Here is a 22446-nt window from a genome sequence, read left to right as displayed (position 1 = left end):
TTCTCATATTTCTGGAGACTGAGAAGTCCCAGATCAGGGTACCAACAGATGTGGTGTCTGGAAGACCTCCTTTTTCATAGTCAGTGCCTCCCAGCTACAACCTCCTATGGCAGAAGAGGCAGGACCTTCATAACCTAATCACTTCTTAAAGGCCTCACCTCTTAACACCATCCCCTTGGGGAACAGGATTTCAACATCCCATCCTAACCTTGAGAAGACACATTTAGTCTAGAATAAGTTAAGAACCCATGGAAACACACAGATCAGATGACGCTGTGGGCACAGCATCCAAAATGAGGTTGAACGCGAGGAAGGAAAATCACTAGTTTGCAATGGAATGCGAAGATAAACTAGTTGGAAGACTATGTTGAATTCAAAAGTCTATGTTTGGAGTAATGCCTGGAAGGTGAGATTTCATAGTAAGGGAGGCAGGAGGTAGAAGAAGTAGGTGGAGACACTGTTATAATGAATTAAAAAAGGAGATTCGAGTTGGGGTGCTTGGGTGGCATGGTCAATTAAGCATCTGACTCTTGGTTTCAGATCAGGTCATGATCTTGGCGTCTTGAGACCAAGGCTGCACTGGTCTCCTCACTCAGCACAGAGTCTGTTTAAGATTCTCTCTCCCTCTGCCCCTCGCCACCACTCACACACACTCTTTCTCTAAAATAAATAAATCTAAAAAAGCAGGAGATCTTGGAAATGTAGGAAGAAGAGAACCAAACAACAACAACAACAAAAAATCAAGATGTACATAAAACAAACAGGGATATCCTCTCTGAAGAACAAACAGGGCATAGTTTCCTCGACTCCTACAAAGAAGCACTCGTGAGGGAAGAAGGATATGAGAGGCAGCTGTTTAGACATCCTCAGACACTGCAACAGCTCTGGAGCCTTCCCTGACTGATGCGAACGTGACTTCCTCAACCGTCCACCTTGCTATTCTCACCCACTCACCTGAATGGGTTCAACTGTGGACTTCCTCTTTTTTTTTTAAAGATTTTATTTATTTATTTATTATCTATTTATTTATTTATTTGTCAGAGAGAGAGAGCACATGCGCACAAGCAGGCAGAGTGGCAGGCAGAGGCAGAGAGAGAAGCAGGCTCCCTTCCAAGCAAGGAGCCCTATGTGGAACTTGATCCCAAAACCCTGGGATCATGACCCAAGCCAAAGGCAGGAGCTTAACCGACTGAGCCATCCAGGCGTCCCTGTGGACTTCCTCTTCTATGGCCCACAGTTCTTGCCCTCATTCCAGCTTGGAGAGCACATCTGGTTTGCTAGCTTGATAAACTGCTTGTGGGAAAGAGAAAACTTCGAAATGGGCTAGGGGTCTGTCAAGATGGAGGAATGCTACATTTGAAGGACGGAGACAGCTTTCACATCTGCAACCCAGAGGCTTTTCTCTCAGGAGACAAGGCATTATATACTCTTGTCTGAAACGAGAGAAGGATCTGCGAATCTACCACTTGGGAGCACTGCAGATACTCAAAAGCATTAAGAGGCTGACAGAGGAAAGACCACTGATGGGTCCCTCTGAGTGACACAGGGGAGCTGTCCTCACCCACTGACACCAGGTTCCTATAATTCTCCAACATCACGTCCCGGTGCAGGTCCTTCTGGGCGGGGGCCAGGAGCTGCCACTCCTCCCAGGGGAAGTCCACAGCCACGTCCTCCAGTGTCAGCAATTCCTGTAACAATAAATCCTCTTTTTTTAGTATATGTGCTGCCGAAGCGAGCACCAATAAATCCTCTTTAACGTGAGTGTTTCCCTTTTTTTTTAAGATTTTTTTTTTTAATGTAATCTCTACACCCAGTGCAGGCCTTGAACTCACAACCTCGAGATCAAGAGTCGCATGCTCTATACCCTGAACCAGCCAGGGACACCTCCCTTTTACTGATACAGAGGTTATGTAAAGGAAGTTATTCTGCTTATTTTCACCATATATGTTGCATTAATATAAGCAGTTAAAAAAAAAACCACTTTGTAGGGGCATCTGGGTGTCTCAGTTGGTTGAATGCCCAACTCTTGATTTCAGCTCAGGTCATGATCTCAGGTCCAACTGGCCCCATTCTAGGCTCTCTGCTCCCTCTCCCTCTTTTCCTCTCCCCACCCTCCGTCTTCCTCTTTTAAAAAATGTTGTAAGGAATAAAGTATTTTAAAACACCTAAAGAACAGGAACTATAAAGAGACAAGTAGGCAGATTTGAGGAAGAGTATTTCTGAAAACAGAAACACACATATTTTAAAAGCATATTAGAGGCATTGAAGGGGCAGTTAATGGATTAGAAATTACCCAAATTATAGCATGGAGCTACAGAAACTAGGGAGAATATTCTGTAAGGGCATGATAATTTGCTGAGAACTCACTGGAAGCTGTTATACTCACAGTTACCATTTATGATAGTTAAAGGATACAGATTAACATCAGCCGAGAAAAGTGGCACAAAAGGCAGAATACAGGAAAGTTCCAAACAAGGAGCTTCCAGCTGTCCTCCCACAATGGAGTTATGGGCAGTGTCACTTCCTCGGCACAAACTTGTGACCATAGGCAGGGGAAACTGCCAACAGAGAAAGCTCACCTGAGCCTTGATGTCCACTCCCTATCGGGGCTCCATCACGTCAACTGGGCAGGACACACACATAGCTGACTTTAGTCTCCAGCTTCTCCACAGGCCCAGACACTCCCTGACACACAGCCCCACCCCAAATCACACTGTGCCTTTTCCTTTGCTGTCGTAATCTCTAACCTTTCTATAATAAATATAACCTTGAGTATAACAAGTGTTCTGAGTTCTGAGTCTTCTTAGCAAATTATCAAATCTAAAGATGGTCTTGGGGACCCCCAACATAAAAAGGAACTTGTTTGCTAAATATATATATATAATATATGCACAAATATTAACCATTTAAATATATACATATTACCTTTACTTTTTAAAGCAAACTACCTACTTGAATCATGTATGCGTTTTAAAGATAAAAGTTTTAAATGATTATAGATAGATAGGAAGAAATAAAAGTAAGAAAGGAAAAGAAAAGAAGGAAGGAATGAGGGAACAAAGGAAGGAATGACTATTAACCTAATCTCTAAGAACTTCCCTGAAAGTTCCCAGCTTCTAGTCAAGGGTAAACAGTCCCGATCCAGCAGACATCCAGGAGCCCACCAAGAATCACTTTATTAGAACTAAAGATACTTCTATCACCAGAAGTTCCAAGGGATTTAACAGTTCTGTGTAAGATACTCCTATTGCCCCCATAGCTCAGGAAATTACAAGGGTTTTAGAAGCTCTGAGTCAGGAACTAGGAGCAGAGACCAAATATATATTTATTATTATGTCACACTAAGCCTTTGGAATCAAAGATCTCGCTCAGGAGCCACCTTAACCTTAACTACTTTCTACAGATTTCCTCATTTCCTTCAAATTCACAGGGGCCCTTATCCCCCAGCCTGCATCTCAGATATCAAGGCAATTTGGTTCAAGGCCCAGAAACTTCCTGACTCTCTAACATCATCAGAGGAAAAGGTACAAAGACCAAAGGCAGGGATACTGTGGGCAGAAATCAGTGAATGCAACTTCTAGAGACATTCAAGGCACATCCCTCCAAAATCAACTCTCCTTTTCACTTGAACCTCTATGGTCCTCCATGAGGAACAGCTGAAGAGCTTCACTTCATTTCCATCCTAAAGCACTTTCAATACAATGGAAACCGGGGAGCATGGGTGGCTCAGTCGGCTAAGCGTACAACTCTTGATTTTGGCTCAGGTTATGATCTCAGAACAGTGTCGGGCTCTGTGCTCGGCATGGAGTCGGTGGCTTGGGATTCTCCCTCCCCCCACTCACATGCTCTCTCAAATAAATAAAATCTTTTAAAAAATTAAAATGAAAAAAAAAATACAGTGAAATCTCTCCTGTTACCTATAGTGTCTATGTCTACCATTGTCCCCCAGGGACAAACTGCTTTTCCATAAAATGCATGTGTTTGTGTGTATCTGATGCATGTATGTGTGTATATACATATATAACACATATAATATGTGTATATACATATATAACAAAATCCTTGAAGAGGGATTTTGAAGGACTGAGGGGAAAGTAGCATTTGTCGGGTCTATACCACAGCCCAGAGTTCCTGGGATTCCAAAGCTTCAGCCTCTCAACCAGATACACAGGGACCTTACCAGATACTGATGTGTGGTCCTGTATTAATCCTCAAACCTGAAAAAGGCACCATCGTTTACTGATGGCTGCCAGCACCATCATTAGCCCAATATGAATTTCCAAATTTGAATGGCATTCACGGACAAATGCCAGCATCCCTCCCCTCTCCACATCAATCCTTATGTTCAAATAATAATCTCCAATACCTCAGAAAGTGACTGTATTTGGAGACAGGGTCTTTGAAGAGATAATTCAGTGGAAATAAGGTCACACAGGCTGGGCCCTAATCCAGTATAAGTGGTCTCCTTATGAGAAGAAATTCGGACACAGACACACACAAAGGGAAGACTATGTCTTGAAGGTGGTCATCAAGCCAAGGAGAGACTTCTGCAGGAACCAGCCCTGTGTACCTTGATCTCACACTTTAGCCTCCAGAACTGTGAGCAAGAAAAGTCTGCTGTTTCAACCACCCAGTCCGTACTTTGTTATGACAGCCCAAGCAGACTAACGTACCCACCCCCACTGGGCCAGACAAGGCAGAGTGAGCCCAGCAAACCCCGAACCCTGACCTCAGTACTCTCACTCATCATCATGTGCAAGAGTTGAGAACACGGTACTCAGACCCAGGACAAAGTGATGAGGCCTCAAATGTACAAGAGCATTTCCCTAAAATGCACCAAGATGGAAACGGAGGATTTCAGAATTCTAACAAAACAATGTGGTTATCATTTGGCAAACAGCGAGCTTAGTGCTAGTTAGAATTGATTTTTATGAAGGTGAGGGGGTCGAGAAGTAGAGGATGCAAGATGAGACGGCCTTCTTAAAGAGGATAACATGGACTCTATCCCACTAAAATATTTTATTTACCTGCGATGCCAACCTCGGAAAGGTTGAGTTCAGCACCTGGTCCTCAGGTTCGGGGTAGGCCAAGCAGCCCATTCAGGGACCCTAACTGCAGATTTAAGTAGGACGCCGACCACCATGATACCATGTGTAGATCCACAAGACAAGGAGCGGAGAAGACCTGAAGACTGAGTCAAAGAGGAATCCATTTCTGATTAAAGAGCTGCCCGGCATCCGTCTTGTAAGAGGCCATTAGTTTACATGTTTTGTTCACCAGAGTATCCCATGTCTACAACAGTGCCTGGCACAGAGCAGATGCTCAAAAAATGTTATTTGTAGTAGTGAATTGAGTAGTTGACTCGAGTTTGGAACACGCCAAATTTCCACTTTTTTCCCTTGTAAGCAGGACTCATGGTTTTTAAGCTGGATAGATCTTTATTGAACCAAGAGAAAGAACCCTGAGTACAGAAGAGATGACACGGGCCCCATTCTCCCGACGATGAGGTTGATGCCACGTCATGTCTCCATTCATCACGTCACAGAGGAGCTGGGATCCCTGAGATGCTGGCAACTCTTATGTTGCCATGGCAGTGGCAGACCATGGACCAGAGTCAGGGCTCTTCTCCATGACATGTGATGGAATTCTCACCTCCACCCATCTAACACACTATCAATATTTAAAGTGACATCTGTTTCTTCCATTAATTGGGCTTGTTCTGTGGATCCTATTCCTTTGCTGGTCTGCCCCTTCTATATTGCCAGAAGCCTCTATTCAGGATTCTTTTTTTTTTTTTTTAAATGTTCCTTGGATAGCACTGATCTTTGAAATTTCATTCCCATAGCTCCTTTATTTCAGTGACAAAAATATGTTTGATTGATTAGTCTGTTAGGTCATTCATTTAGGTCATGCATTCACTTTCAATCACCTTTCAAAGCTATGTAATTCTTTCCTATTTTTATATGTGCTGGGGAATATACAACTGTCTAAACTATCCAGAGAGGCATTTATAATCCAAGTGAAGAGGTAAGATACGAACCTTTTTAAAAAGTCTCCATATCCCATTTTACATGTGTAAAACTAAGTGAATCCTTTCCTGCTCCCTCTCCAAATAATATGCCCTTGAACAAGAAGTTACCAGGATACTTTGGACCTTCTACAGTATGTCCTTTTCAACTAATGTAGGTGTATACATCCTTTGACTACATTTGTTGGAGGGTCAAATTGCTACACACACATAATCCAGCCTAAAAAAAAAAAAAATGCCAGGTTAGGGGAACCTGAGTGGCTCAGTCGGTTAAGCATCTGCCTTCGGCTCAGGTCATGATCCCAGGGTCCTGGGATCGAGCCCTACATCAGGCTCCCTGCTTCTCCCTCTCCTTCTGCCTTCTACTTCCCGTTTGTGCTCTCAGCTAAATAAATAAAACCTTTTTTAAAAATGCCAGCTTGAAGGCAGCAGGGACTTTTGTTCAGTTCACTGACATCATATGTGGGTTCTAGAACAGCACTAGGTAAAGGAAACAGCTGATCAACGTTTTTCTGAGTGCTGTGTGTACCAGATTTCTAGGGAAAGAACCTGGCTGATAGGTTATTCGTGGATCCCAAGCAGTTGTTCCTTTGGGTGAGATTTACAAAGTTAAACACATCCAAACAGATGACAGTACGCTATTGAATCAAATGTATTCACTTTCCTTTTGAAGGCTGAAGGACGGACTTCAGTAGCCTAAAATAAACTGAATAAATTTAGAACCAGAGAAACACCAGAGCTAACCCTATAATGATGGTGGGTAGGAATGAAAGATTCATGCCCCCCCGAAAAGGAAGGGGGTGCACTGTTAGAGCTTTGATTGATTGATTTGATTTGATTGATGTGCAATATATACCACCTGCTTTGAATTAAAGAGTGACCATTGTAACAATGAGTTTGATTCAATGTATACGGTCCTAAAATATACACCACGTACACTATCTGAAGTAAAATGATGTTAGACTTGTGGCAGAAATCTCTAAAATATTCATCTTCACAGGGCTTATTTGCTTTATGTGTTTTCTGATACTTTGCCAAAGATGTTCTGGATGATTTCCTCTGCCAAGGGATAAGGCAGAATGCTCCACTGACAACCGTGCCACATGCACTGCCTTCAGGGTTCTTCCAACTGTTGTTCTCCTGTGTGAACTCTCTGATGCCTACTGAAGTCTTACTTCTGGGGAAGGCCTTTTCCAGGGTCATTCTATTTCTACCAGCTATGAGCTCACTGATGATACAGGACCTATGAAGCCCCGGTAAGGTCTACCTTTCCACAAAGGCTCTTCCGATCTTTATACTACGTCTTTGCACTATGCCTGGTCTTTATACTGTTTGTCACCGTACACACTTATCAGCCGCATAATGAACAAGGAGGTTTTAGTCAGGGGTTTTCCACCTTGATCGTATCACATTTTATTTCAGTGTGCTTTTCGTGACATAAAATATGACGCAACTGATCAGTGAGGGCACTATCGCATTCACTGCATTCAAAAGGTTTCTCTGTGCAAATTCTGTAATCTGCTGACGGTGCGCATCTGGCACCTGGATGTCCCACAGTGGCCATGTTCCCATCTGTTAGGAGCCCACGGAGATGAAAGGAAGTCTGAGCTGCTACAGGAGGCATTTGCACGGACACTGTGTTAACAGGGTCCTTCTGCCTGCTATCATTTGAAAGCAATGAGCTGTGGCTCTCTGCGAAAGGATTCTCCAATGAGACTGAACGTGTACCTTTCTCCCTCGCATGCAACATTCCCTTATGGTAAACCAGGCAGGACAGGTGAGAGAAAGCCTTCCCACAGTCAGCACATCCATAGGGCCTCTCTCCTGTATGAGTTCTCCGGTGTCGATTAAGGCACGACTTATCTCTAAAAGCCTTCCCACAGTCACTGCAGGTATAGGGTTTCTCTCCCGTGTGAATTCTCTGGTGGTTAATGAGACCAGACTTGTGTGAACAGGATTTTCCACACTCAGTACACACAAAGGGAGTCTTTCCAGTGTGAAACCGCTGATGTGATATGAGGCATGTCTTCTGGCTAAAGCCTTTCCCACATTCGGTGCACACGTAGGGTTTCTCTCCAGTGTGAGTTCGCTGATGTATAAGGAGATTGCCCTTCTGAATGAAACCTTTCCCACATTCACTGCATATATAAGGCTTCTCCCCAGTATGCGTTCGCTGATGCACAATGAGATTGCCCTTCTGAATGAAGCCTTTTCCGCAATCACTGCATATATACGATTTCTCTCCTGTATGAGTCTTCTGATGGGCATTGAGCTGTGACTTCCAGCGGAATGTTTTGTCACATTCAGTGCATTCATAAGGCTTTTCTCCCGTGTGAGTTCTCTGGTGTTCAATGAGCCTAGACTTTCTGGAGAATGCTTTGTCACACAGACTGCATCCGTGAGGCTTCTCTCCTGTGTGAACTCTTTGATGGTTTATGAGCCGAGACTTCTTGACGAAGCCTTTTCCACACTCACTGCACACATAGGGTTTCTCTCCTGTATGAATTTTCTGATGCATGATTAGCCGTGATTTCTTGGGGAAGGCTTTGTCACATTCAGAGCATTCATACCGCTTCTCACCTACGTGAGTCTTCTGATGTTCAGTGAGTCTGGACTTTCTGGAAAAGGCTTTCCCACATATGCTGCACCCATGAGGTTTCTCTCCCGTGTGAACTCTCTGATGATCCATGAGCCGAGACCTCTTGAAGAAGCCTTTTCCACATTCACTGCATACATGGTGTTTCTCTATCTTGTCAGTTCTTTGATGCTTGATGAACTGGGAATTTTTATTCATAGAATTCCCACATTCAGGAAATTTAACTTCAGTACAATACTGGTCATGCTTTGTATGGGAGAAGGATTGTGTATCTCCACTAACCTCAACGAGGTTCTTTACTTCATAGATTCTGTTCTGGTTGACTAAACTTACATTTGATTTCAGTGTTTTTCCATCTAAGTCAATGACATCATGATTTTGCCTTAAGGGAAAATTACTTTTACTCTGATGAATGATGTTTCCGAATGTATTATGTTCATGGCATTGTTTCATTCTCTTTGGACACCTTTGATTTTGCAAGTGCCCCTGTAGATGACCATCATCTTTCTTGATCTCTAAGAAAGAAAAGAAAGAGTAATTCTTTCCATGAGTTTGGTATACAATAAAACTATTTCACAAATGGCTTTTGTGACTTGAGCTGAAGGCAGAAGCTTAACCAACAGAGCCATCCAGGCGCCCCAGGCTTGGGCCTCTGAACTCACCATTTGGTCTACTTGGAGCTCAATTCGCCCAAGGCCTCACATTCCTCATGCAGCTGCTCAAAGGCATCTTACCAGAGTCACTCCCATTCTCCGAAGACCTATGATCAGAGGCCCTAGCCAGACTCCCAGGTGCTATAGCAGCTCCTGGGCTTCACACACTATCCCACTGCTGTCCCACTGATCTTCCCCGCACTTTTCACCGCAAGACATCATATTCGTTTATTTAGATTAGTTTTGTTTCTCCTCGTACAAACTCATCTCTGTAAAGAGTTTTGTTGTTGCTGCTGCTGTTGTTCACAGCTATTGGGCCCCATGTGTAACATGCTACACACACACACACACACACACCCCAATTAAAATAATCAAAAATAGGGGCGCCTGGGTGGCTTAGTGGTTAAAGCCTCTGCCTTCGGCTCAGGTCATGATCTCATGATCGAGCCCCGCATCAGGTTCTCTGCTCAGCGGGGAGCCTGCTTCCTCCTTTCTCTCTGCCTGCCTCTCTGCCTACTTGTGATCTCTGTCTGTCAAATAAATAAATAAAATGTTTAAAAAAAAATCAAAAATATTTAACACAATGAACCAAGGAAAGAGCCTCATGTATAGAACACATTAAAGAGACTCTTTCAAATATAGCTGACCTTGACTTTAGGAAAAGGGAAGCAAACTCTATATAAGCAAGAGCTCTATCATGGAGATTATTGATCAAAGAGACATTTCCTTCCTATTAGCCTGGCAATATGGGGAGCCTAGATGGCTCAGTTGGTTGAGCATCTGCCTTTGGCTCAGGTCATGATCTAGGGTCCTGGGATGGAGCCCCACATTGGGCTCCCTGTTCAGCGGGAAGAAGTCTGCTTCTCCTTCTGCCCCCCCCCCACCACTCATGTTCTCTCAAATAAATGAATAAAATCTTTTAAAAAAGACTGGTAATATGATTAGTTGGGACTTAATGTTACTGATTATCATAAGGAAAAGGAAAGATTCAAGAGAATGCATCCAGCAGTTTCATTTAAGATGGACTAAACTAATGATCAGAATGAATAATTATACAAGGAAATTAAAGCAAAGTAGGCATGGGGTTTAATGATGTGGTCTAGGCTGGGAACAAAGAATGACAAATTCTAAGAAATCAACAGGAATAGCCAAGACTTTACATAAGGGAGCTGAGACGGTAAGGAAGGGTCCAACACTTCATCACCCCTGGTTCCCACAAACAGCCCCTACAACTCTTACCATTTCTTAAGTGATAAAAGCACTCAGAGCAACTTTTGTTCTCATGTTTAGTTTCTGACCTTGGCGTGTTGTATGAAAGGTTAGTTTCTGACCTTGGCTCTTGACCCAGGGCTCATAAATCCCTTGGAATTTCCTGGGGGATAAGAGTGCCTTTTGGGGGCACCTGGGTGGCTCAGTGGGTTGAGCCTCTGCCTTCGGCTTAGGTCATGATCTCAGGGTCTGGGATCGAGCCCTGCATCGGGCTCTCTACTCAGTGAGGAGCCTGCTTCCCCCGGTCTCTCTGCCTGCCTGCCTCTCTGCCTACTTGTGATCTCTGTCTGTCAAATTAAAAAAAAAAAAAAAAAGAGTGCCTTTTGTTCTAATAAGATGACTCTGGGTGGGCTGCTGGATGGGGGCTGGTCAGCAGAAAGACCGAGCCACGATTAGAAGCTTGGAACGTTCAGCCCCACCCTCCATCCTCCAGAAAGGGGAGGGGGTTGGAGACAGAGTTAATGATTGATTTGGCCTACGTGAGGAAGCCTCCAGAAAATTCTAGGAGTATGGGGTTCGGGGAGCTTCCGGGTTACTGAACACATGGAGATGCTAGGAGACTGGGGCCTGGAGAAGGGATGGAAGCTCCCTGCCCTTTCCCACATATCTCACCTATGCGTCTCTTCCTCTGGATGTTCGTCCATGTCCTTTATCATATCCTTTTCTAATAAACTGGTAGACAACAAGTATTTCCCTGAGTTCTCTGAGTTGTTGTGGCAAGTAAGCAAATCTAAGGGGGAGGAGGTCATGAGAACCTCTGATTTATAGCCAAGAGACAAAATTTGAAACTGGGGACCTACTAAGTGTGACTGATATCTTTCCTCAATCAGTAAGTGTGATTATTCTTTCCAGAAAAATAAAAAAATATGGGTGCCTGGGTGGCTCAGTTGGTTGAGCACCTGCCTTCGGCTTGGATCATGATCCCAGGGTCCTGGGATCAAGCCCTGAGTCAGACTCTCTGCTCAGCTGGAAGTCTGCTTCTCCCTCTCCCTCTGCCTACCACTCCCCCTGCTTGTGCTATCTCTCTCTCTCTGATATATATACATATATACCATATATATACATATATATGTATATATATATGATATATATGTGTGTGTGTGTATATATACACACATATGTATATATGTGATATATATGTATATACATATCATACATGATATATATGCATATACATATATATATACATGTGTGTGTATATATATATATAAATTAAATGTGGAAGGAAGGAAGGAGGTGGGGGGCAGTCTCATGTGACAGAGCCCTTAACCTGCGGCATCTGACACTACCTCCAGATAGATAATGTCGGAATGGAGGTAAATTGTAGAAGATCTGGCTGGTGTCACAAAGAACTGCTTGGTGTGAGGAAAACTGCCAACATGTGGTGTGAGAAGTCCTGTGTGTGTGGTAGTGGTGTCAGAGTAAAGAAGTAAAGAAGATACGAGAGGTTTTCCTGCATGACCAGGCATTTAAGACATAAAGAACAGCAGCTACTGCGGAATGTTTATGTCCCCACTTGCCAAAGTCACACTGTTGAAATTCTAACTCCCAAAAATGGAGGCGAATGTTAAGAAGGAAAGCTGACATTGTCCAAAGGGGAGGGAAGTGCAGCAGCCAGCAGCCAATGCTCAAAGCAAACATTTCCCTTTGGAGAGAGGTGTGGAAGGCAGACTTCCGTAGCAAGAGAAGCAGAGGGAGCAGGCAGTGACACAGTCCTGGGAGATGAAGGGTGGTAAGATTTGGGAATTCTAAAAAGAAATCTAGAGAGAAAATTAATGGAGGGGCACCTAGGCGGCTCAATCATTAAGCGTCTGCCTTCAGCTCCGGTCACGATTCCAGGGTCCTGGGATCGAGCCCTGCATCCGGCTTCCTGCTCAGTGGGAAGCCTGCTTCTCCCTCTCCCACTCCCTAGGCCTATGTTCCCTCTCTTGCTGTGTCTCTCTCTGTCAAATAAATGAAATCTCTAAAAAAAAAATTAATGGAGGGGCGCCTGGGTGGCTCAGTGGGTTGGGGCCTCTGCCTTCGGCTCAGGTCATGATCCCAGCATTCTGGGATTGAGACCCGAGTCGGGCTCTCTGCTCGGCAGGGAGCCTGCTTCCTCCTCTCTCTCTCTTTGCCTACTTATGATCTCTGTTAAATAAATAAATAAAATCTTAAAAAAAAAATAATGGGAGACCTGTATGAAACAAATAGGGATTTAACTTAAGAAGTGGTAAGTGCTCTAAGCACCTCGAAGAAAAAGAGCCCTTCTCGGGGAGATTCCTGGAGCTCTGTTCATATGGCCTTAGACACCCTTGCAGCTGAGACAGGTCTGAGTGACTAAATACGACTTCCTCGCCATCTTCCTTGTTGGTTTTCTCTCACCTGGACAGATTCGACTACGGATTTCATCTTCTGTCGTCCACAGTTCCCCTTGTTCCCACCTGGAGAGTGCATTCGGCTTGCTGGCCACATACCCTGTGCGTGGGAAATGACAGAAGAGGTTGGCTCTGTGAACTGGGCTGGGATCTGCCAACACGGAACAAAGTCATTTTTTAGGAGCCACGCAATTTGCAGATTGGCAAAGTTAAAGGTCTTCTCTCAGGATGGGCATATTATACCCTCAAATCTGGGGCCAGAGAATCTGGGGACTGAGAACTTACACTGCTGAGCAGCACGGACACGCCAGAGCTCTCAGAAGCTGCGAGAGGAAAGACCACTGATGGGTTCCTCTGAGTGACACAGGGGAGCTGTCCTCACCTACTGACACCAGGTTCCTATAATTCTCCAACATCACGTCCCGATACAGGTTCTTCTGGGTGGGGGCCAGGAGCTGCCACTCCTCCCAGGTGAAGTCCACGGCCACGTCCTCCAGTGTCAGAGATTCCTGTAACAACACAGTCCTGTGTCATGGGAGTGTCCCTCTAGTTACTGAAATGGAAGGAATATAAAGGAAGTTGCTGTGCACGTGTTCACCACACAGGCTACATCTATACATTTAGGTGTTTTGATTTTTTGTTAAAGATTTATCTATTTATTTTAGAGGGAGAGCAAGCATGCAAGCGGGGGGTGTGGGCAGAGGGAGAGGAAGAGAATCTTGAGGAGACTCCAGGCTGAGTGCGGAGCCCTACAGAGGGCATGGTGCAGGAGGCCAAGATCATGACCTAAGCCAAAATCAAGCATTGGCCACTTAACTGACTGAGGCATCCCAGCGCCCCAGGTGTCTTGATTATTTTAAAAACTACATTGTTGGGACACCTGGGTGGCTCAGTCGGTTAAGCCGCTGCCTTCGGCTCAAGTCATGATCCCAGGATCCTGGGATCAAGTCCCGCATTGGGCTTCTTGCTCGGCAGGGAGCCTGCTTCTTTCTCCTCCTCTGCCTGCCACTCTGCCTGCGTGTTCACTCTCTCTCTGACAAATACATAAATAAATAAAATCTTAAAAAAAAAAAAACTACATTGTTATAGAAGCAAAAAATACATCCACAGTCAATCCTATATATAACAAAATATTCTCTAATCACTCAGTAGCAATCACAAGTTTCTGTAATAAGTAGCCATTAAATTCTCCTGCTAAATTAAAAACATTTCCAATGTATGTATTTGAAGCATTAGCTCTATATACATGAAGAGGAACCTTACTTCTGCTATAGGACTTTGTAATCACTGGAACTTTTTTTAATCTTTAAATATACTCAGGGACTTTTACAGGATTAAATTTTAGAAGGTAATAAAAGAGGAGGCAGTAGAAATTGGCTTTGAACATGAGCAAGGAGCATATACTAACTTACATAAAGGGAAGTTCAAAAGCAAACCCTCTGGATCCCAACAATCTTGCCAGACAATAGTACCTTCAACTCTGTACAGCTATATCTGAACTCAAACACCAACTTAGCCACCTGTTCATATAGGACCTTTGAAAGTCATGCAACTCTCCCATTTTCTTAGGTCACCTAGGTTTTATTTCTAGATTAACCCTGACAGCCACAAGGCTGGGTCCATGGGTCACCTTGTTATGATCCCAGGAAGAAATGCACCCACTGAGTTCTCCTGGTCTAGCCTCAAAGAGCTCTTCGAGAAACCTTCTTTCACATTTAGGAGAAAGCGGAAGCTTAGGACACTGTCTACCATATAATGTCTAGGAAGCACCATTAAACAAAAGTCCGGACACCTGAGTGCCACGAAATATATAGCAACATCCTTATGGAACCAGGCTGCTTTCTCCTCCGTCATTGCATATGCTGTGATCACCGTGATTCTCTAATTGTGCTGGCCGCCAGAGCGAGCAGACATAAGCTGACAGCTAGCGTAGCCTGTAGGACACCCAGTCACCTGTGATGTTCTTAGCACTGGTCCCTCAGTGTGGATCCTATGAATATATTCCTGATCCTATCTGCCTTGATATTGAGAGTTGGAATCTTAATCTATTTCTGCACAATCTGTTTCTGCGCAAGTCCTACTTTACCAATTTAGACTTTTCCATCTAATTCGACTGAGTTTGGAAGTTCTCCGGAAATCAATGATAGAATGAAGGAGGGAATAAAAGAAAGTCACCTGGTCCTTAATCATTTTCTTCTGTTACTGGAAAACAGTCAGTAAAGGGGACTTGTGTGTTTAGTTTCTTCTTGAATTCATTCCCCTCAATTTCTGAAATCCCGGTGTCTGGTCAGTGGTGTCCCCACAAACGACCACACACAGGTTCTGACCCCACCTCCTCGCTTTACTTGTTGGATCTTGCTCTTATAGTAGAACCTGTGGGCTGAAAAGTAAATTCACTTTGAGTACACAGTTCCTCTGGACCATGATGTTATCCCTGCTCCTACCCTTCACGGGATTTCAAGGCCATCTGTCCCTTTGTTTGGAATCCCAGAGTCTACTGCACTCTGGGGCGAGGAAACACCAGACTGTGAGTTTGTGAGGACCTTCTACTATGGACTGAAAGGGAGCCCGGAAAGGAGAACCAGTACACCAGACGCCCCACAGCACAGCGGCTTCTCACACAGGTCAGTTCTGGAAGAACCACAGCTCAAAAGGTGAGGATTTGGACCTCTATTCCTTTAAGACCGAGTGTGCTCATGTACAAAAGTTTTTGTACACACCTCAGTTTGAAGACAAACATGCTCAGCAAAGCACTACCCAACAAACCATTTTAACTAATCATCATGTGAAAGGAAACAAAGGCAAACCAACAGAAAAAAATTAAAGCCTATAGAACAAGACTATTCTTTCCAACTATATACACATTGAGTGAAGTATAGAAACATGTGTTATATAGAACAAGTTCAAAAAAGCCATTATGTCTGGGGAGAGAAGAGAGGGGGGGATCAGAGGTCATCACTGAAGTTGCATTCATAGTCAGCTTATGTCTTTCAAAAGTACCACGACCAAAAAAGACAAAACAAAATTAATCATCATCATGTACATCATGGAGGAAAATCCCACTGAATGAAAATGGCAGAGTGGGAAGTTCCAAGGCCATGTACCTCCACAGAAACACTGAAACGACAAGTAAGAAGTGCCAGAATAAAGAACAAAACAAAACCTTTATCCTAAGTCTTGAAAAACAGTCACAGGTTTATAGCCCCAGAGTGATCACTCAATCGAGAAAGAGGCAACTTAAAAATGATAGGAAAGCTCTGTGCCATTTTTATTTGCCCCTGCTTCACCCCCTCCCCAGTTGGGTAGTCGTCCTAGAGATGGGAGCCAGCATTCCCAGTTGGGGAGTCTGGTTCCTGGTCCTGGAATGAGTAGAGCAAACTGGATTTGCAAAGAATTGTGTTTACCTGTTCCAGCCTGCATGAGGTCTACCTGAAGGACTAATGCGATTCGCCTATCCCTCTAATTTGGACCTCACACAAGACAGAAAAGCTACAGATGTTTCTCAAAAACGACGTAGGGTGGGGGCGCCTGGGTGGGTCAGTTGGTTAAGCGACTGACTCTTGATTTCAGCTCAGGTCATGCATGACCTCAGGGTTGTGGGATCAAGCCTCAAGTCCGGCTCTGCACTTAGCATGCAATCTGCTTGAAATTCTCTCTCCCTCTTGCTCTGCCCCTCCTTTGACGCATGTGCAGTCTCTAAATAAATAAACAAATAAATAAAATCTAAAAAAGAAAAAACCAAACACACACAAAAAAAACAATATAAGGTGTACAAACAATCTATAGCTGCATGGGACAAAAGGTTACAGTCAAAGCACAGCTGAAAGGCTGGGAGAAAAAGCTGGGAAGAGTTTCTTAGGGAACTTAAGCCATTCAAAAGCCCCAATGCATAGTGGGGAGTTTATAAAGCCAAGTACAGGTGCAGGGCATTTTCCTTTCCCAAGCTTTACCTCTGGCTGATCTCTACCCGCAATACAAACAGGAAATGAAGGTTAAGGCAGGGCTATAAATGCAGTGGCCTGGCTAAGCACTGAAGGAACAGCCAGAACACAATACACAACCATGAAACATTATACTAAGTGAAAGAAGCCAGACACAAAACGTCCCGTATTATATGATTCCACTTGTATGAAATATCCAGAATGGGTAAATCCACAGGAACTGAAAGCAGACTGGTAGTTGTCAGGGTTTGGGGGAGGGGACAGTGGGGAGTGACTGCTTAATTGGGGCAGGGATTTCCCTCAAGAAGATAAAAATGTTATGGAACTAGATAGGGGTGATGGCTGCACAATGTTATATATTTACTAAAACCCGAATTGTTAGCTTTAAAATAGTTAATTTTGTTTTGTGAATTTCACCTCAGTAAAAAAATCCAATACATCCTACATATCTTCAGGAAAATAATACAGTATTTTCTCTAAAGTCAAGAATAAGACAAGGATGAACAGTAACACACCATTATCTATAACTATTCTAGAAATGTTACCTAGTTAATTCAACAAAGAATCAAGTAAGAATAATCAATTTCAGAGAAGAGGAAGGAAATTATTAAAAGTTCCCCAAATATTGGGGCACCTGGGTGGCTCAGTGGATTGGGCCTCTGCCTTCGGATCGGGTCATGGTCTCGGGGTCCTGGGATCAAGCCCCACATCGGGTTCTCTGCTCAGTGGAGAACCTGCTTCCCTCTCTCTCTGCCTGCCTCTCTGCCTACTTGTGATTTCTGTGTGTCAAATAAATAAATAAAATCTTCAAAAAAAAAAGTTCCCCCAATATGATTAAATAAGAGTCAGAACTTCAGAGATTTGAGTGAACATACATCAAAAATAAGTTTTACATCATACAGCCTATGTATTAAAAATATTATACTTCTGATATAAAAAAATCAAGTTTTTAGTCAGATGGCTGATTACAGAATTACATCTAAAAGTTGATCTCATTTTGGGGTGCCTGGTGGGCTGAGTGAGAACTTGTGACTCTTGATCTTGGGGTCATGAGTTCAAGCTGCACATTGGGTGTAGAAATTACTTAAATAAATAAGTCCAAAACACACATTTCTTTTTTTTTTTTTTTTTTTTCAAAACACACATTTCTTATAGCAGTGTTACATGACTGGCTATTTTAGGAGAAAGGTTTTAACAATTTGTATTGAATACTTTCAATAGAGATTTTGCTAGAATCCAAGAAATCCACTTCTAGGAATCTTTGCAAAGGGAATAATGGGACAAGCACCCAAAACTGATATACAAGTATTATAAGGTCTGCTAACAGAGAATTTATTGAATGAATACACATATCCAGTGAAATATTATGCAGCTACTAGAAATGCTAACAACCTATATTTAGTGAAAATATATATATCTCAATTTATGCATAGTATAAGCACATGAAAAAGATGCTCGGTATCATTCTTCAGAGAAATACAAATCAAAACCACAACTGAGATACCACTCCCTCTCACTAGGATGGATATAGTTAAAAAAAAAAGGGGGGGGCGCCTGGGTGGCTCAGTATGTTAAGCCTCTGCCTTCGGCTCAGTTCACGATCTCAGGGTCCTGGGATCGAGTCCCACATCGGGCTCTCTGCTCAGCAGGGAGACTACTTCCCCCTCTCTCTCTGCCTGCCTCTCTGCCTACTTGTGATCTCTCTCTGAGAGATCTTAAATAAATAAAATCTTAAAAAAAAAAAGGAAATAACAGTGTTGGTGAGTATCTGGAAGAAATGGAACCCACATAATTGCTAATGGAAATCCAAAATGATGCAGCCACTTTGGAGAATAATCTGGTAGTTCTTCCAACAGTCAAACATATTTACCATGTGACCCAGCAATTCAGCAATTTCACACCAGGTTTATATCCAGCAGAATTAAAAGCATGTCCACCCAAAAGTCTTTACACACAAAACCCAATGAGAAATCATGTCACACCTGTCAGGAAAATAAAAATCAAAAACACAAGAAACAAGTATTGGCGGGAACGTGGAAAAATAGGAACCTTCATGCAATGATGGAGGGAATGCAAATTGGTGTAGCCACCATGGAAAACATTATGGAGATTCCTTAAAAGGCTAAAAATAGAACCTTATGATCTAGTAATTACACTCCGGGGTACTTACCCAAAGAATATGAAAACACTAATTCAAAGGGATATATGCATCCCTAGGTTTACTGCAGCATGATTTACAATAGCCAAATTACAGAAGCAAACTAAATGTCCATTGACAGATGAATGGATAAAGAAAATGTGGTGTTATATATGTGTGTATGTGCATGTGTGTATAAAACACATATATTATAATATATATAATATATACAGATTATATATGTAATATATAATGCATAATGGAATATTATTGGTATGTATGGCAATATATTAGTATTATATGATATATATAACATATAAAATGGAATATTATTCAACCATAAAAAAGAATGAAATCTTGCCGTTTGCAACAATATGGATGGATCCACAGAGTATAATGCTAAGTGAAATAAGCCAGTCAGAGAAAGACAAATACCATATGATTTCATTCATCTGCGGAATTTAAGAAACAAAACAAATGAACAAAAAAACACAAAAGAGAGAGGCAAACAGGAGCACCTGGCTGACTCAGTCGAAAAAACTTGCAACTCTTGATCTTTGGGTCATGAGTTCAAGCCACACGCTGGGTGCAGAGATTACTTAAATAGAGAGAGAGAAACCAAAACTCTTAACCATTGAGAACAAACTGATAGCTACCAGAGGGGAGGTAGGGGGGACTGGTGAAATAGATGAAGGGGACTAAGAGTATACTTACCTTGGGGTGCCTGGGTGGCTCAGTAGATTAAAGCCTCTGCCTTCAGCTCAGGTCATGATCCCAGGGTCCTGTGATCCAGCCCCACATCGGGTTCTCTGCTCAGCAGGGAGCCTGTTTCCACATCTCTCTCTGCCTGCCTACTTGTGATCTGTCTGTCAAACAAATAAATAAGATCTTTTTTAAAAATCTTTTTAAAAAATAAAATCTTTTAAAAAATCTTTTTAAAAAATTTTTTTCAAAAAAAAAAACAAAAAAGAGTATACTTACCTTGATCAGCACTGAGTAATATATGGAACTGCTGATTACCATATTGTACAAATTAATTAACACTATGTTAATTACACTGTAATTTTTTAAAAAGTTTCTAAACAAATGTTTATAGGAGCATTATTTGTAACAGCCAAAATGCAGAAACAACCCAAAACAACCCAAATATTCTTCAGCTGATGAAAGGACAACCAAAATGTGCTATATCCACACAATGGGGTATTATTCAGAGGTTAAAAAAGGAATGAAGTACATATACCTGTTACCACATGGATAACCCTCTTACATTAAGTGAAAGAAACCAATCACAAAAGTGCACATAGCATATGACTGCATTTGCATTGTTTATATGAAATGTCCAGGACAGGCAAATCTATAGAGACAGAAGGATTAGTAGTTGCTACAGGTAGAACTCTTAATTATACACTTGCTGAAACATTCAGGGAGAAATAAATAAATGCCTGCTACTTACTTTGAAATACATGTTAAAAATTGTAAAAAGGTAGATTAATGATTGAGAAGTGATATATGGATATAGAATAAAGAAAACAAAATCATGATGACAATCTAAGTGTTAGGTATAAGAGGTGTTCAAATGTAAAACTCTTTAAACTATGTTTGAACATTCTAATAAAAATGATAGGAAATGGGGGGACGCCTGGGTGGCTCAGTTGGTTAAGCAGCTGCCTTCGGCTCAGGTCATGATCCTAGCGTCCTGGGATCGAGTCCCACATCCGGCTCCTTGCTTGGCAGGGAGCCTGCTTCTCCCTCTGCCTCTGCCTGTCAGTCTGTCTGCCTGTGCTCGCTTGCTCGCTCGCTCTCTCTCTCTCTCTGACAAATAAAAAAAAAAAAAAATGATAGGAAATGGGAAGCTCATAATACTAAGAATTCAGTGAAGTAAGCAGAAACAAAAGAAGTATTTTTGATGTAATTGCTCTTCTAAGAGATAGTAAATTGAAAGAGAACTAAAAGTTAAAAGACACCATTCACAATGGCAAAAAATTAAAGACCAAGATGGGCAGGTGGGACAGGAAACTACATGGATGGGTAAGTGGAGAATCATCATCTGCTTTCAGAGATAATAACTGAATATTGAAGTATTTAAATTCTATCTAGGGGCACCTGGCTGGCTTAGTCGGTGGGGCATGCTACTCTTGATATCAATGTTACGAGTTGAGCCCCACGAGGGGTGTAGAGATTACTTAAACATAAACATCTTTAATTCTACCTAGATGAATGGAGAGATTAAGTGATTCCAATCACAATGGCACAGATTTGCCTCCTGGCAGTATATACTGTAACAAAAGTTTTTAAAAAGGCAATTCTTAAGGAAAAAACTTATTATATCATATTTATGACATAAAATATTAAGGCAAATTATGCCAGCATTTCAACAGGTTATTGGAATTGTGAAACAGGAAAATAAAGACTGAAGGAGACATAAATGAAAAAAGTAAATATTACCCTTGGGGAACAGAACTGGGGTTAACAGCAATGTTAGTTTACTTGTGTTACCATGGCACCGAAAAGAAACATTTCCAAGTGGGTGTGCAAACACGTCCAGAGTAAACCTGCAGAAAGGGAAAAACCCTCATCTTTCGTAGAAACCACATGGGTTATCTTTAATCCTCTATCTCCAACAAAGCTCTCGTAACTGCGGGGTCGAGAGATGTGTAAAGTCAAAAGCAAACTAGGGGCTTGGATTGGAGGGAAAGAAACCTTGGGACCTCAACCCACCCACCAGCCGGCCTCAGCCATCACAAACCTCTCAAGAGCCGACGCACTGGACCTCTCCCACCCCCGGAATAATCCCGACACACCAGGGTTCGCTGACCGTGCGCCCCAGCTCCTCTTTGAGCCGCATGGTAAAACCCGAATCCGAAGTGGACACCACTTTCACTGACAAAACACACCCCTCCCTAGTCTTCAGTCACCGGGCGCTACAGACAGAAACTAAAGCCTGACCACGGACGCGGAAACGGGGATCTCCACACACCTGTAATCACTGACCCCCACAATCCTTCAGCACCGACTCCAAAGCCACCGCACCCACAGACAGCCCCTCACGGGCTCCCACTTGCTTCCTCTCCCCCAACGGACCCCACGCCTCCACCCACCCGGGAAGCCACAGACACCTCGGTCCTCTCATCCCGCTCCACAAACCGAAACATACACAGACCTGATTTTCTAGTGACCCCCCACCGCAACCTCCCACAGGCTGCACTTCCGCGAATACTCCCGCCGCGCCCCTGCCCGGCCTCCACGCCAGCGACGGCGGCTGACGAGGGCCAGAGACGTTTCTGCAGAGCCTGGACTTCCGGCTTTTCCTGGAGTCAGTATGTCTGCGCCCATCTGGCCACCCGACCCCTAGGCGGCCATCCTTCAGTAATCGACGTACACAAGGCGAAGTGGCCGTTTTGGCCGGAAGAGCTAGGTAAGGCTCGGAACAGTAAACACCTACCGAAAATACTCCCATTTCTCGCA

At 43.1% G+C, this 22446-nt stretch overlaps 1 protein-coding gene and 1 long non-coding RNA gene across 3 annotated transcripts; both read right to left on the bottom strand.

Moving 5' to 3' along the window:
- Positions 1 to 6698: 6698 nt before the first annotated feature.
- ZNF613 (zinc finger protein 613) lies at positions 6699 to 19752 on the bottom strand. 2 transcript variants are annotated; one of them, XM_045988233.1, is made up of 5 exons: positions 19696 to 19752; positions 15079 to 15283; positions 13286 to 13456; positions 12911 to 13003; positions 6699 to 9139 (listed from the first exon to the last, which is right to left on the bottom strand). In XM_045988233.1, exons 3-5 carry the CDS (start codon positions 13317 to 13319, stop codon positions 7410 to 7412), a joined length of 1857 nt encoding a protein of 618 aa, XP_045844189.1. In that variant the 5' UTR covers positions 13320 to 13456; positions 15079 to 15283; positions 19696 to 19752; the 3' UTR covers positions 6699 to 7409. The 2 variants fall into 2 exon arrangements, with proteins under 2 accessions (XP_045844189.1, XP_045844188.1); XM_045988232.1 differs by having other exon boundaries at positions 13286 to 13412.
- A 36-nt stretch (positions 19753 to 19788) lies between these two features.
- LOC123931375 lies at positions 19789 to 22231 on the bottom strand. The gene is made up of 3 exons (XR_006816258.1): positions 22142 to 22231; positions 21427 to 21533; positions 19789 to 19847 (listed from the first exon to the last, which is right to left on the bottom strand). It is a non-coding gene; the product is annotated as an uncharacterized LOC123931375 (long non-coding RNA).
- Between the last annotated feature and the right edge of the window lie 215 nt (positions 22232 to 22446).

The sequence above is a fragment of the Meles meles genome, chromosome 19, assembly GCF_922984935.1.
Source record: "Meles meles chromosome 19, mMelMel3.1 paternal haplotype, whole genome shotgun sequence".
In the NCBI taxonomy this organism is placed as follows: domain Eukaryota; kingdom Metazoa; phylum Chordata; class Mammalia; order Carnivora; family Mustelidae; genus Meles; species Meles meles.
Note: the sequence above shows the minus strand (reverse complement) of the source record. Positions and strands in the feature narration are given on the sequence as shown.

Bases quoted from the DNA above. Each gene is read 5' to 3' on its own strand.
- ZNF613 (XM_045988232.1), bottom strand. The intron at 13,004-13,285 runs GTGAGGACAGCT...TCCCACGCACAG, and splicing joins TAGGAACCTGGTGTCAGTAG to GGTATGTGGCCAGCAAGCCG. The intron at 9,140-12,910 runs GTGAGAGAAAAC...TTTCTTTCTTAG, and splicing joins CCGTAGTCGAATCTGTCCAG to AGATCAAGAAAGATGATGGT.